Below are 12,377 nucleotides of genomic sequence, written 5' to 3' on the forward strand. Positions count from 1 at the left end.
CACAAGGCTAAACTTCTTGTCTGAGAATCCCTCCTGCTCTGAAGTTATTGCTTTCATGAGACATGAGAGGTCATGCGGATGGACAAGAGTTTCATTACTGTTCTCCAAATAAGAAACTATAGTGTAAATTAGAGATTAATTAGAATTCTCATGAGAAATTTATTTAAACGGTTAGGCTTATAGCCAACAACATGAAAGCTTTTCAGATATTACAGAAGTCTCAGTACCTACTATTGAAAACATTTTAAAGCAATTAATTTGAGGCTACGTTCCGAGCTCCTACTCACACTCAGCAGTGCTTCACCTACAAGTATGACCATAGACTTCCATGTGACTTATAGGAACAACATGAGCTATACTGTCAGAGTCCAGCATTTAGCATCAACAATTGAGGATATTCGACAACAGAGAAATTATTATCTAACTTTCCATCCTGTTTCCTTGGGAGTTGATATTGTGTGCTAAATACTGGAGGTCAGATAAGAAAGAAGACAATGTACTTGTCAGTTCCTTTAAATGCAAAAGTAAAAACCATCTTAATGTCAAAAGTGATAAAGTTTATTCTGTCAAGTCTAGTTTTCCTGTATCTACACACACTGACATTTCTATTATTTTTGGGGTGACAAAGCTTATTTTTATCTAACTGTTTTTACAGACAAGAAATAATACTACAGTCCTCACCTGGGGGGAAGAAACTGTGACAGTTACAAATACACTTTAAAAGAACAACACGTACTTAAAAAACAGAACTGCTGAACAAGAAGCCCAAGAGCAACAGATCAAAAGAATTGGCGTAGCTAACCTCATTGAACTCAGTCATGCAGTTTGTTTTTTACAGGGATGGTTTATTGTTGTCTCATTTAGTTTTGCTTTGAGCTGTTAAGCAAAAACTTTCAACAAAGTGAAATGAAGGCACATACCCTTCATGTAGCATAACTTATCTAGTATCTTGCAAACTTAAGGCAAAATTTCAGTGGGAGTAAATTTGCACAGTTTCACTACCTTTACTATCACTTCAAATTATCTGAGCATCAGACTCCTTCTGCAGATGTTATCAAAATCCATTATGAAATGTTACAATCCCTGTGAAAGAGGCAACTTTCTGTTAGAAGTGAGCAACTTTATACAACAAGGAAAGCAGTCTTAGCTTCTTGTTTCTGGGTCAACAAGGATGTTTGGTGCTTTGCTTTGTAAGTTTACTGTAACAGACAGACTCTATAAAAAGCAGTTGAAAAGCCTGGCTTAAAGCCCACTGAGGTTAGACAACCCTTGTAAGTTGCTGGGAGCAATAAGGTACAGAGCTCTGAAGCACAATTCCTTTTAAATCTTTACCTCAATCTTTTGTGGAATCAAGCATGGACTTGATACTTGAGGAAGTCCTAATTGTCCAAAAGAGTTAGACCCACAGGACAGAACTAGGCCAGACCCTGCAAAATGAAGCGTTAGAGCCCGATCAGTAAATCTGTGAGCAAAAGCAAAGCACTGTAACATTCCAACAAGTAAAAATATCACAACCAAATAGCTCAAAAAAGGACCTAAGGTGTCCCATTCCAAAGTCCCTGAGGCTATAGGCTTCTGTTCTGGTCTTACACATCATGTTCAGTAAAGGCCTAAGTTCACTGGGATAGAAGGAACATGGAGTAATTTAGTTTGCAAGGCAAGCAGCTTAATCACAAAATGGTAGAGGGGGTCAAAGGGACCTTTGGAGATCACCTAGAGGCCAACCCACCTGCCAAAGCAGGTTCACCTAGAGCAGGTTTAACAGGAACGCATCCAGGCAGGTTTTGAATATCTCCAGAGAAGGAGACTCCACAACCTCCCTGGGCAGCCTGTTCCAGGGCTCTGGCACCCTCACAGTAAAGAAATTTTTCCTCATGGTCAGACAGATTTCCTGCGTTACAGTCTGTGCCCATTGCCCCTTGTCCTAGCACTGGGCACCACTGAAAAGAACCTGGCCCCATCCTCTCGACAACCGCCCTTTAGATATTTATAAGCATCGATGAGATCCCCCCTCAGTCTTCTCTTCTCCAGGCTGAACAGACCCAGGTCTCTCAGCCTTTCCTCTGGAGAGAGATCCTCCAGTCCCTTCATCATCTTTGGAGCCCTCCACTGGACTCTCTCCAGTAGTTCCTTGTCTGTCTGGAACCGAGGGGCCCAGAACTGGACACAGTACTCCAGATGCGGCCTCACCAGGACAGAGTAGAGGGAGAGGATGACCGCCCTCGACCTGCTGGCCATGCTTTTCATAATGCGCCTCAGGATACTCTTGGCCTTCTTGGCCACAAGGGCACCTTGCTGCCTCATGGTCAACTTGTTCTCCACCAGGACTCCCAGGTCCCTCTCTGGAGAGCTGCTTTCCAGCAGCTCAACCCCTAACCTGTAGTGGTGCATGGGGTTATTCCTCCCTAGGTGCAGGACCCTACACTTGCCCTTGTTGACCTTCATGAGGTTCCTCTCCACCCAACTCCCTAGCCTGTCCAAATCTGTGAGTGCCTGTGCATTGCACAAACAATAGCAATGTGGAACTTTCAGCATGTTCTCTATGTCAACATATTTCTCCAGCTCTTACAGAGACAGATTTACCTACTAATATGATTGTAAAATCCCAGCCACAGGCAACTTGTTTTACACAAAAGCCGGACAAGGTAGTGCACAAAGTAAAATGCAGTACATCCTCTGCGTGATTCAGTCCCAACTGCCCATCTTTGTTATGGCCACAGACAAAGAGTTCTCCTGCACCTGAAAGAAAAAAACAAAACAACAAAAAAGAAATCACGCTCCACCTCACAGACTGAAGAGACACGCGTACATGCCATGAGATCCTGTGACAAATAACGACAGTGATTATGTGTCATTTTAGGTACTGCAATCAAGCAAAAAGAAAGCAAAACAGTTATTTCTGATGCATCGGAAACACCTCTGAGAAAGAACAGCTATAGAGAGTTGGGTTTGTTAAGAGAGACAATCCATATGGTTAATACCAGCACCCCTCACTAAGATCCATGATGAAGTTTTTCCTGTTCACATCTGTCTCTATCCCTTCTTTCCCATAATTAGCTATGGCATACACAGAACCATTCAAAGGCCAGATGTTATCTTCTGCTCCTTACCTTAAAACTTCTCAAGATTGAATAACCTCCCTCTTGACTCCTCCCTCCCAGCCCCGCCATCCTCTATACAAAAAAACTGACTGCTTTATATGAAAGGATGTTCTATGAAACAGGTTAAGAAACAGTCCTCACATAGACAAAAGGTAACCACAGAAGATAAGCAAAACAGGAATTTCCCTAACTTCCCCAAAATACTGAGGTAATTGGCATGGGAGAAACCTGTTTTGCAACTAAGAACTGGTACTTGCTCAGAAACAGAGGCCACAGACAGGTGGCAGCACCAAATCAACACGGAAACGGGGGGGGGGGGGGGGGGAAGTGTTTAGAAGTCATACACTCCTTGCAAGTGCAATGTTTTTACCAGTGATAACTGCAGAATGTCCCCCTCCTCCAGTAATGCTTTTAATGTCTTGACTTTTGCAGGAAACATCTTTCAGTGACTGAGGTACCAGCACATCCTCTTTATGACCAAGACCGAGTTGTCCATAGCTGTTTGCACCCTTCAAATGCACAGAGAATAATAACACTTTTTAAAAAAATTAATAAAAAGAAATACACGTCTGCTCCTAAAAACAAACAAGCTTATCAAGGACATGTCACAGGTTAACCTGCCAGTATTTGCTCCTGAAAAATCCCAAATGGTAGTCTTCATTCTTACTGCTGTCACACAGGAACCCCAGAATTAAGACCAGGACTGTCCTAAATTTGCTGTCATTAAGGCTGCCTTTGCAACCCCAGTATTTGACGAAATGTACCAGAATATATCCTGAAAAGACTTTAACTGCAGGCTAACAGTTACAAAGGAAGAAAGCATCATCATCAGGATGATTACCACCTGTTTAATTTTAATGCTAACGATCCCCACTCATCACTAAGATCTTATTCATGCCAATGCTTTCTGGCAGTCCACCTCCATAACGAGATCAGAAAGACATGCTACCTTATTCTGGAACCTAAACAAGTGAAACAGAAACACTTATCCCTCATTAGCTAAGTCTTCTAACTTAAAGCAGTCAAAATGAAAATACACCAATTATAAGTTTATAAGTAAAAAATTATAACCACTAAACCAATTATAAAAAGCAACCCCTGATAACAGGGTAACACGTCACAGAATTTCTTAGCCAATTTAAGCTCTATTAAGTAAGTGCCCAACAGTTTGAAGAGCAACCTTCATTCACGAAGGTGTATTCAGTAACTTTCCCAGCCCACTGGGAAAGCCCACTTTCCCCACACACTGCAGTAACAGGCAACACTCAACACCCACATTGCCCACAGCTGCTGACCCCCGGGGGGGGTCCTCCCCTTCCTCACCTGTGAGGTGGTGAGCCTTTCTGTTCTCTATTTGCCACCCCCAATGCAGCACCTGGTGTGTTTTAAAAGGACACATTTAGCAATAAATACTTTGTACCTATAAACACTGTGTACCTACAGAAACACCGACATTTCAAACAAAAGTATCTGGCTGCTCGCCTCAGACCATGGTTAACGGGTGGATGAGATGTCAGGATTCGAGCTCAACAGGCAGATGAAGTTGTTGTCTCACTGCCACTACTACTGGCAGACAGTTTTAGAGCATGCTACTACTTAACAGACATGATTCGTTTTAGAAGGCTTGTCACAAGCTCTCCTTTCAGCCTTTGACTTTGCAATGAATTTTCAAGTCTTCAAAACCAGGCAGACTGAGAAAAGGTGAGGAAGAAAAACAGGTGCCTGAGGAACCGCAAGCCGCACACAAGTGTCCGTCCTAGCACTCGCGTACCTGTCTTCATTTACCCTTCCAAGACTGACGGGTTATTGCCAAACACGGCTACCGCAGAGCAAAACGAGCTCACACGGAAAAGAGACACCCATTTAGCGGCTCTTAGACCCCTTTTGCTCATCAGGTAAAATCATGCTTCTGATTAACCACCACCAAAAAAAAAAAAAAAAAAAAAAAAAAAAAAAAAAAAAGAGTCTTATTTCTCTCGGAAGAGCTCAGGATTTCACCCCAGGCCACACACTTGCAGTGACTCGCGCCTCCACCCGTCCCCCTCGCCTCGGCGGTGGCAGCAGGTCGCCACGCCACCTCCTTTCGCCTGGGGGTGAGCGACGCCCCGGCCCCCGGGCACACGGGACCGGGACACGACGCAGCGCAGCCCCGGTGGGACACCCCTCGGCGGGGGGAAGCTGCGGTCTTCAGCTGCAAGTCTTCGGCTTCCCGGCTTCCTCGCGAAGCGGCAAAGAGCCGCTGAACTGCCATGAGGACGAAGCACCACAACTTTACTACAGTGTTCTTTTTTTTGGGGGGGGGGCGGGGAGGGAGAACGTTGGACCCCCCGAGTCTGGCAGCAGCTCAAGGGAGGGCGAGCACCTAGGCTCCGTGCCCAGCCCGTCGCCCCCTGAGGGCCGCGATGCTCCGCGGGCAGAGCCGCCATTTCGCGTCCACGTGGCAGAAGGAGCCGCCGCGCTCCCTCCAGCCCCCCTCACCGCGCCCTGCCCAGCGCCCGCTTACCCACGCGAAGAGCAGGGTCTCCATGGTGCCGGCGGCCCCTCGCCCTTCCCGCCGCGCCGCAGGCCGGGGAGGAAGAGGCGGGACGGAGGCGGGCTCCGACAGAGCCCCGCCTCACCCGAACCGCCGCGGCCCAGGGCTCTGCGGGGAGGGCAGCCGGTGCTACAGAGCGGCAGCGTTATCAAGGCTTCGCTTGACGAGTTCCTTCAGGGGCGGGAAGGGCGGGGGACACCATTTAAGCCCCACAAAGCCCTCGGGAGCGTTTGGGGGGCGGCTGTGGCGAACAGCTACTGCCCTAATGGCACCCCCTCGGCCGGTACCTGTACCCCCCCCCCCCCCCCCCCCCGCGGGAGGATCCAGCCCTGGACACCGCTTTCACGAAAAACTCTCCAAAGCTGAGGGAGCCCCGCGGACGGCAGGGGAAGCACCCGCCGGGGCCAGGGAACTCTTCCTCAACACACCCGTTTCAACAGGAAAAAAAGATTAAACCTTTAAAAAAGTAGGGGAAAACAAGTCACTCCTCAAATAAATATAGACAGTTCCCAATGGAATTCAGTCACACAGGTGGAATATCTGAACCACAGCATAAAACATACAAACCCTCAGTCAGAAATGAGTGCATTGTGTTTATTGCTACAGTGCTGAAATAAAGGGGTTTTTGCTTCTAATAATTACCAACAAGATATTTATTCCATTGACATTTAAAGCCTCCACACTAGTTTTAAGACATTTAAATTATTACTGTTCTACATAGCCAGAAGGTTGGGATGCATAAAGCCAAACATACTTGTTAATGCCATGGAAATGCATCTTCTTTTTACAGTTTGCTTAAGTTTTTGCTACACAAGTGCAAATAAAGATACAATTTCTGGTTTTCCAAAGTATTTCAAATTAGGCGCTAGTTTAGGAAGTATAAGGTTTTCTACATGAAATGTATGCATAGTTCAGACAAAGACTTGAACACAGATCTATATATATTTCAACAACATAATAATCCCAACGTTTTTAAAAATGCAGCTGAATATTAACTGTTATCACAGAAGCAGATAAAATAGATCCTCCCTTACTACTCACTTATAAGTTTTCTTCTTCAGAAAGACAAAGCTCCTAAAATCTATTTTAAAGTGTAATGTAAGCTATAAATGTTGTAGACCATATTTCTGTCTTAAACGTTCCTAAAAAAAAAGTTATGATGGATTAATAGTCACAAAAAACTGATCTAGACTTGATTTAAGCAGTGAATATACTTGAAAAGATTGGGCCAGCGATTGCGTATGGAACAGATGTGACCTACTAGAAAGCATATGAAACGCAAACTGATTTTCAAGCACAGAGGTTCATGAAAGTCCTTTCAAGTTCTCAAAATCATGGACTAGCATCTCCAGTGTATTTAAGATTTCAGCCAATTTTTCCCAGCAACCTTCACAGCTGCAAATTCTGGCTTTCTAATAAGCTCTACCTATGAAGAACCAGTGCCTAGCGTGCTATTAAATACACTCTGCACATCACAGATCTTCCATTCAAATGTTTCATATCCTGTAGATATATTCACTTCATCAGCAGGGCCAGCAGAAACAGCAGCCAGCACAGCTTTGTGCAGCTATGCAGGATGCTTCAAACCATGGAACCCCCAAAACTGCAAAGTTTGCTACTATGCAATAGAAACAATTCAGCAGGACACTGCTTCCCAGTACCTGTAGAGTGCTCTTTGGAATTAGACATACTTTACGCTACAAGGTAGTTTGTTGCATTCATAGCTGCAGAATTCCTACGAAATGCTTGGGCCTTTCAGTTATCATTTGCTTGATGGAGAATGAAAGTATTCAGGCCTAGTAAAGAAGAAACAAAACATATCTTTGTGCAGCTTGTGCAGGTCAATAAAGTGAGAGAGCAATCACTTAGGATACTTAATCTTAGAAAAAAAGACTAGACTATGAACGTTGGTGTCATTTTAGAAACAATGAAACTATTTTGAATATTAAATTGTAATTTGGAAATGGTTTTAGGCATTATGCTAAGTCAGTACCTCATGGCTTGCTATATTTTTTGCTAAATTAATTCAATCGGGGAAAAAGGCAAATGGTATTTCTGTAAGGAAAGGTCTTACCTCAGGTGCAATATCAAGCACAGAAACAAAAATCCTGACACTCTGAGCCGATGGCAATCTCTTAAATAGAATTAGGACTTCACGCAACAGCTCTGTATCTCTGCCTAGAAGCATGCCAAACAGCACACTTGAAATTCTTTGGGGGCAAGAATGATCCCTTTGAAAGCTAAATTTGACCCCTCAATTTTATCATTGTGAACCTCCAGCTATTTGTGTCCTGATGCCTGCTTTTTAATCATTCAAGTTTTAAACTTAGTAGTACAGACTTAGAAGCACTGATTACTATAGCTGCTACACTAGAAAGTCTGCAATGCTATAGAATTAGTAGCATAGACTACTAGAGTCAGAAACTGAGATTTCCCTGCAGCAAATTATTCCATTATTGCCTCATAAGCCACCTTTTGTAGCATCTGATCCCAGCCCTGATCCACAGACCACACTTTGCTCCAGTCTAGCAATTTCTCTACTCCTCCACCAGCTTCTCAAAGGCAACTCCAGGCCTTTTTTTATCAAAGGGGGATGGAGGAATACAAGACGGGATTTTACATAGAGAAACAAGATAAAGCGATTATCTTTTTGGGCCATTCACTCTTCCATTTGTAAAGGAGAGAATTCTGCATACAACACATTACACGCCTTGAAAGAAATCAGTAGGGAAAAGAAAAAAGAGTTGCACCACAGTGCTGACAGGAGTATTAAACTTCCAGCTGCTTGCCCATCTTGCTGAGGGCATCGCTGACAATGTCCAGCTCATGACGCAGCTCGTTCACCACACTAGCAATGCTCTTCATGTCTTTCAGGATCTGCACGCTTTGAGTATATGGATTGTACTTCACACCAAATGGGCGCTTGATGGTTTTTGCAAACTCTCTAGTCAAGTAAAAAAAGAGAGGGAATTATAAACAAAATGCAAACGCATCCTCTATATGCAGTCAGTATCGCTAGCCACTTTTCTAAACTACTTAGTTTCTTTAAAATAGTGGTAATTGTTATATAGTTCATCATCTTTCCCACCCAGTACATGAAAGACCAAGCAAATACTAATCTTGGCTTTCCAACCCCATGAAAAATAATTATAAAACTGTGAGAAGAATACAAGGGTTTGGTGCTGCTACTGAGAGATGCATGAAATCAAACCTGCTTTTATAAATTGGGGGGGGGGGGGACGGGGGATGGGGATGGGGAACCAAACACCTGTACCTCATCTTTTCTTTTGCTTCTTCAAAACTTTCAGAAACAAAGTAAACCTCCTGGAAAGTTGTAATGAGACATTCTTGCTTGCAGGTGACCTTTGGATCAAAAGGCTTGACTTTGGCACTGCCAGAGAGTGAGTGCTGGTAACATAATTATGTGTCGTCATGTGTCAGAGGAACATCACCACCCAAATAATCCACAAGGAAGATGACATGAGGTAGAATGAAGAAAAAAAAGATTAAGTGAGACCATATTTAGTGCATTGCTTCTTAAAATTTTTGTCTGTAGATGAACAGCGGTTAAAGCTTAACAAACAGAGTAACTCTCAACAGTCATATTCTGCCAATCCCAAAAAGGGATTCCTCAGACACAAGGCTCATGTGTAAACAAGAACAATATTTTCAGGATCTGGTTAAACCAGTAGAGCTTTATACTGAAAATAGTTGCTTGGAACCTAACGTTAAGAAATACCCATCATCTAACGCTTCCCGTGAAAGACATGGGAGCTGCTCAGCATATGTCCAAAAGCAGACTGCCCAGTGATTATTGCCACGGTGAATTTGCTCAAATTCACTAGGAGTTTTCAAAAGAAGGATTTTTAGAATTATACATCATAAAAAAACAGGGCAAAACAGCGACAATAATAATCAGGTACAAGCAAAGAAAAGAGGTAAATAGGCAGTAGATATTCTTACCTTGAGCTCACTAATTGAAGAGAGCAAGCCAGCCCCATAAACTCGTAGCTGTCCCTCTTGCTTGCACAAGCCAAACTCTACAGTGAAGAAGTAGCACTGAAACAGAGAAGGGAGTGAAATAATTCAGCCTTCAGCAAAGATGCTGTGGTGAGCTAGATGGGGGCATTTCTATTTGTAGGTAGCGTCAATATCAGGAAACCAGTTCTTTCATAACTGGCATCAATTATTTTTCATCTAAATTTATTTTTCATCGTAAATTATTTTTGCCAAAGCATCCAGAAACTGATATCCAGGAAATAAGATTTATTTGTATTATTTTAATTTCTTGGCTGAAAAGCATCTAATGCTACTGCTTACCACATTAAATGGAAACACTGTATCATTTCAATTCATTCTACACATTACAGAAATATATTATTTTTAAAATCATCGAATCATGTTCCCAGAAGTGAAAAGATTTTGCTTGGAAGAAACAAACCATAGAATTTCAATCTGGAAGAAGTGATCTGCCACCAGAAGTTGCACCCTTACTTCACAGCCAAGTGAAGAAAATTGCCAATCATATCAACCTTAAAATGTATTTTTCCCTAGCATGGAAAACACATAGGTCTAGCAGCTGGTGTGGCTAATGTTAATATGACACTTCAAAATTATTTGATGGAGTGGGATGAGCACAAAGCTTTCAGTGGGATCACCAGGTGCTGAAACACTCACTGTTGCCAGTTTTTGGACAGCCTCATCTGATGCCCCAAGTGATGCAAGACCAATTTCCTGGGAGAACTGAGCAAAACTGGGTTCAGCCAAAAGAGGGACATGGCCTAGGAGCTCATGGCAAGTATCACTGGAAAAAGAAACAAAACAAGAAATCTCATGATCTGTATTTGGGGTAGAGTGAAAAAGCAGCACCACCAAACAGATACAATGTCTTGCATTAAAACTATTTAATATCCAAAAGACAGAAAAGTGTCACTCACATTCAGCTGAAAGCAATTGAGCAGGTCATACCAGCTCTACATAAGCATATAAACTCAAATTTTCAAATGAAGCTGTCTAAAATTAAGATCTGAGCTCCATATCTATGAGGCAAATGAATACTAAACATACTCTGCGCACAATGACATCAGTAAGAGCTCTCCAATAACATGCTGTACTTCTGAAAATCCTGTACTTATGAAGGTGACACTTGAGCATGCTAAAACTTCATTCCATTCAGCATGAAGGATGATTCTGCAGCACCTTAAAAAAAAGTTTTCTTGCTGGTGTTCTTGAACAGCTTTTAAGTAGCTTGGCCCTGGGCAGTGAGATTCAAAACTCTCTCTCAAATTCTACCCCAAGATTAAATGACTCACGGCTCTGGTGTATAGAGAGGGTCCGAGCTGTGTCTAACATATTGAGTGCAGTGAAAAACTCTGAATGCTAATCCTGCCAAGAAGTCTCTGGGTGACAGATATCCAGCAACAGGGCGAATGGTGAAACCTGTGCGCTCTGAAAAGGAACGGAGAAGTTGTTTAACGTAGAATTACACAATGTTGTCACGTTTCCTTCTACAACTAGGGTTGTAGCACTACCTTGGCTCAAGAGCACATAGGAAAATGAGGCACAATTAGAAAAAGCAGACCTAAGCTTGAGAACGACCAACGGTTAGTAAAAATGTCCCTACCTCTGCGTCAGTGGATTTCCTACAATTTCACACCTAGAGCCAACACAATATCTCTTTAGGTATCTCTTTAGACAATCCTAACAGTCTCTTCAGAGGTAGCATTGCACCTCAAACGTCACCATCTGTATATATTCAAGACACAATACATTAAAACACAGATGGCCAAAAGGCCTCTTAAAGGACCAGAATGAGTACAAGCAGAAGTGACCAAGGATGTTTTCTTGTGCCCACAAAATAGCAGTGTGCAATGGACTCGAGTTCCTTATTGTGTAAGAAGATTAGCACACTACCTTTCAGGAAGTGGGACACATCTTCCAGCTGGGGAATATTGTCTTCCCTGTATCCACAGTATTTGGTAAGCAAGGGTAAGTTTTTAAGATACTCTCTGCAGGCATGAGTCGGGTAAAGCTTGTTAAGCTCTCGGTACACAGTCCCCCAAGTCTTGATCTCCTCCTCAGTGAATTCAATCTTGGGAATCGGGTCACCACTACAAGGAGAAGAGGAAGAAAGGACATTCCTTGGTAAATGGCTAATAATGGATGACTCATTTACCTACTACTATTATTTAACATCTATACAGCTGTGACACCTGGTCAGGGCGCATTAGGCACTGTCCAATACACAGTGAGATCTGGTCTATGCCCTGGAGAACTTTTAGTCCAAGGGCTTGCCCTCTTTCCTGCCTAAATCAACTGACAGGAATCTTTGCATTGACCTCACTGGAGCCTAAAATCTTTGGTTCTGTAAACAGTTTCTTAGATGTTTAATGCCGAGAGCAACATCTGAAATACCTGCATAACCATTACAGCTTCAGGAGCTGAGAGGAGCTGTTTGGCTTCCCTGTCTGCCATTACTTTCCATTACTTTTTTGATTTGTTTTAGGAAAGGAGTATCCCCTAAATTAACAGCACATTATGTGGAAGCAGCTAAATATACACATTAGGTAAAAATCATACTTCTATGTAGAGAAGACAAGCGTCTGTCTGAACATATTAACTGTAGTCCATTTCTCCTACTTAGCCCTCAGGATCTTGATTAAAGGGGATTATAGCAAAGGTGTGACCTAAAGCCCACTGAAAACAATGGGAGTGTTACCCGAGGCTTCCACTGCCAGCCAGGT

At 43.0% G+C, this 12,377-nt stretch overlaps 2 protein-coding genes across 6 annotated transcripts in view; both read right to left on the reverse strand.

Annotated features, from left to right (window-relative positions):
• SERGEF (secretion regulating guanine nucleotide exchange factor) overlaps window positions 1-5,667 on the reverse strand; it is a 163,772-nt gene extending 158,105 nt beyond the window's left edge. For all 4 annotated transcript variants that reach the window (XR_010070815.1, XR_010070816.1, XM_063333081.1 and 1 more), the window contains exons 1-4: window positions 5,605-5,667; window positions 3,472-3,610; window positions 2,584-2,739; window positions 1,333-1,427 (exon numbers count right to left, since the gene is read on the reverse strand). Coding sequence is in view for 2 of the 4 variants with exons in the window: in XM_063333081.1 (XP_063189151.1) it covers window positions 1,333-1,427; window positions 2,584-2,739; window positions 3,472-3,610; window positions 5,605-5,628 (414 nt within the window). In the remaining 2 variants the exon portion in view is untranslated. The remainder of the gene's footprint in view (window positions 1-1,332; window positions 1,428-2,583; window positions 2,740-3,471; window positions 3,611-5,604) is intronic.
• Window positions 5,668-6,248: 581 nt separating this feature from the next.
• TPH1 (tryptophan hydroxylase 1) overlaps window positions 6,249-12,377 on the reverse strand; it is a 29,140-nt gene continuing 23,011 nt past the window's right edge. For both annotated transcript variants that reach the window (XM_063332186.1, XM_063332184.1), the window contains exons 6-11: window positions 11,548-11,744; window positions 10,947-11,082; window positions 10,312-10,438; window positions 9,598-9,693; window positions 8,909-9,042; window positions 6,249-8,578 (exon numbers count right to left, since the gene is read on the reverse strand). In XM_063332186.1, the coding sequence (XP_063188256.1) occupies window positions 8,404-8,578; window positions 8,909-9,042; window positions 9,598-9,693; window positions 10,312-10,438; window positions 10,947-11,082; window positions 11,548-11,744 (865 nt within the window). In that variant the 3' untranslated portion in view covers window positions 6,249-8,403. The remainder of the gene's footprint in view (window positions 8,579-8,908; window positions 9,043-9,597; window positions 9,694-10,311; window positions 10,439-10,946; window positions 11,083-11,547; window positions 11,745-12,377) is intronic.

Source organism: Chroicocephalus ridibundus, chromosome 4, assembly GCF_963924245.1.
Source record: "Chroicocephalus ridibundus chromosome 4, bChrRid1.1, whole genome shotgun sequence".
In the NCBI taxonomy this organism is placed as follows: domain Eukaryota; kingdom Metazoa; phylum Chordata; class Aves; order Charadriiformes; family Laridae; genus Chroicocephalus; species Chroicocephalus ridibundus.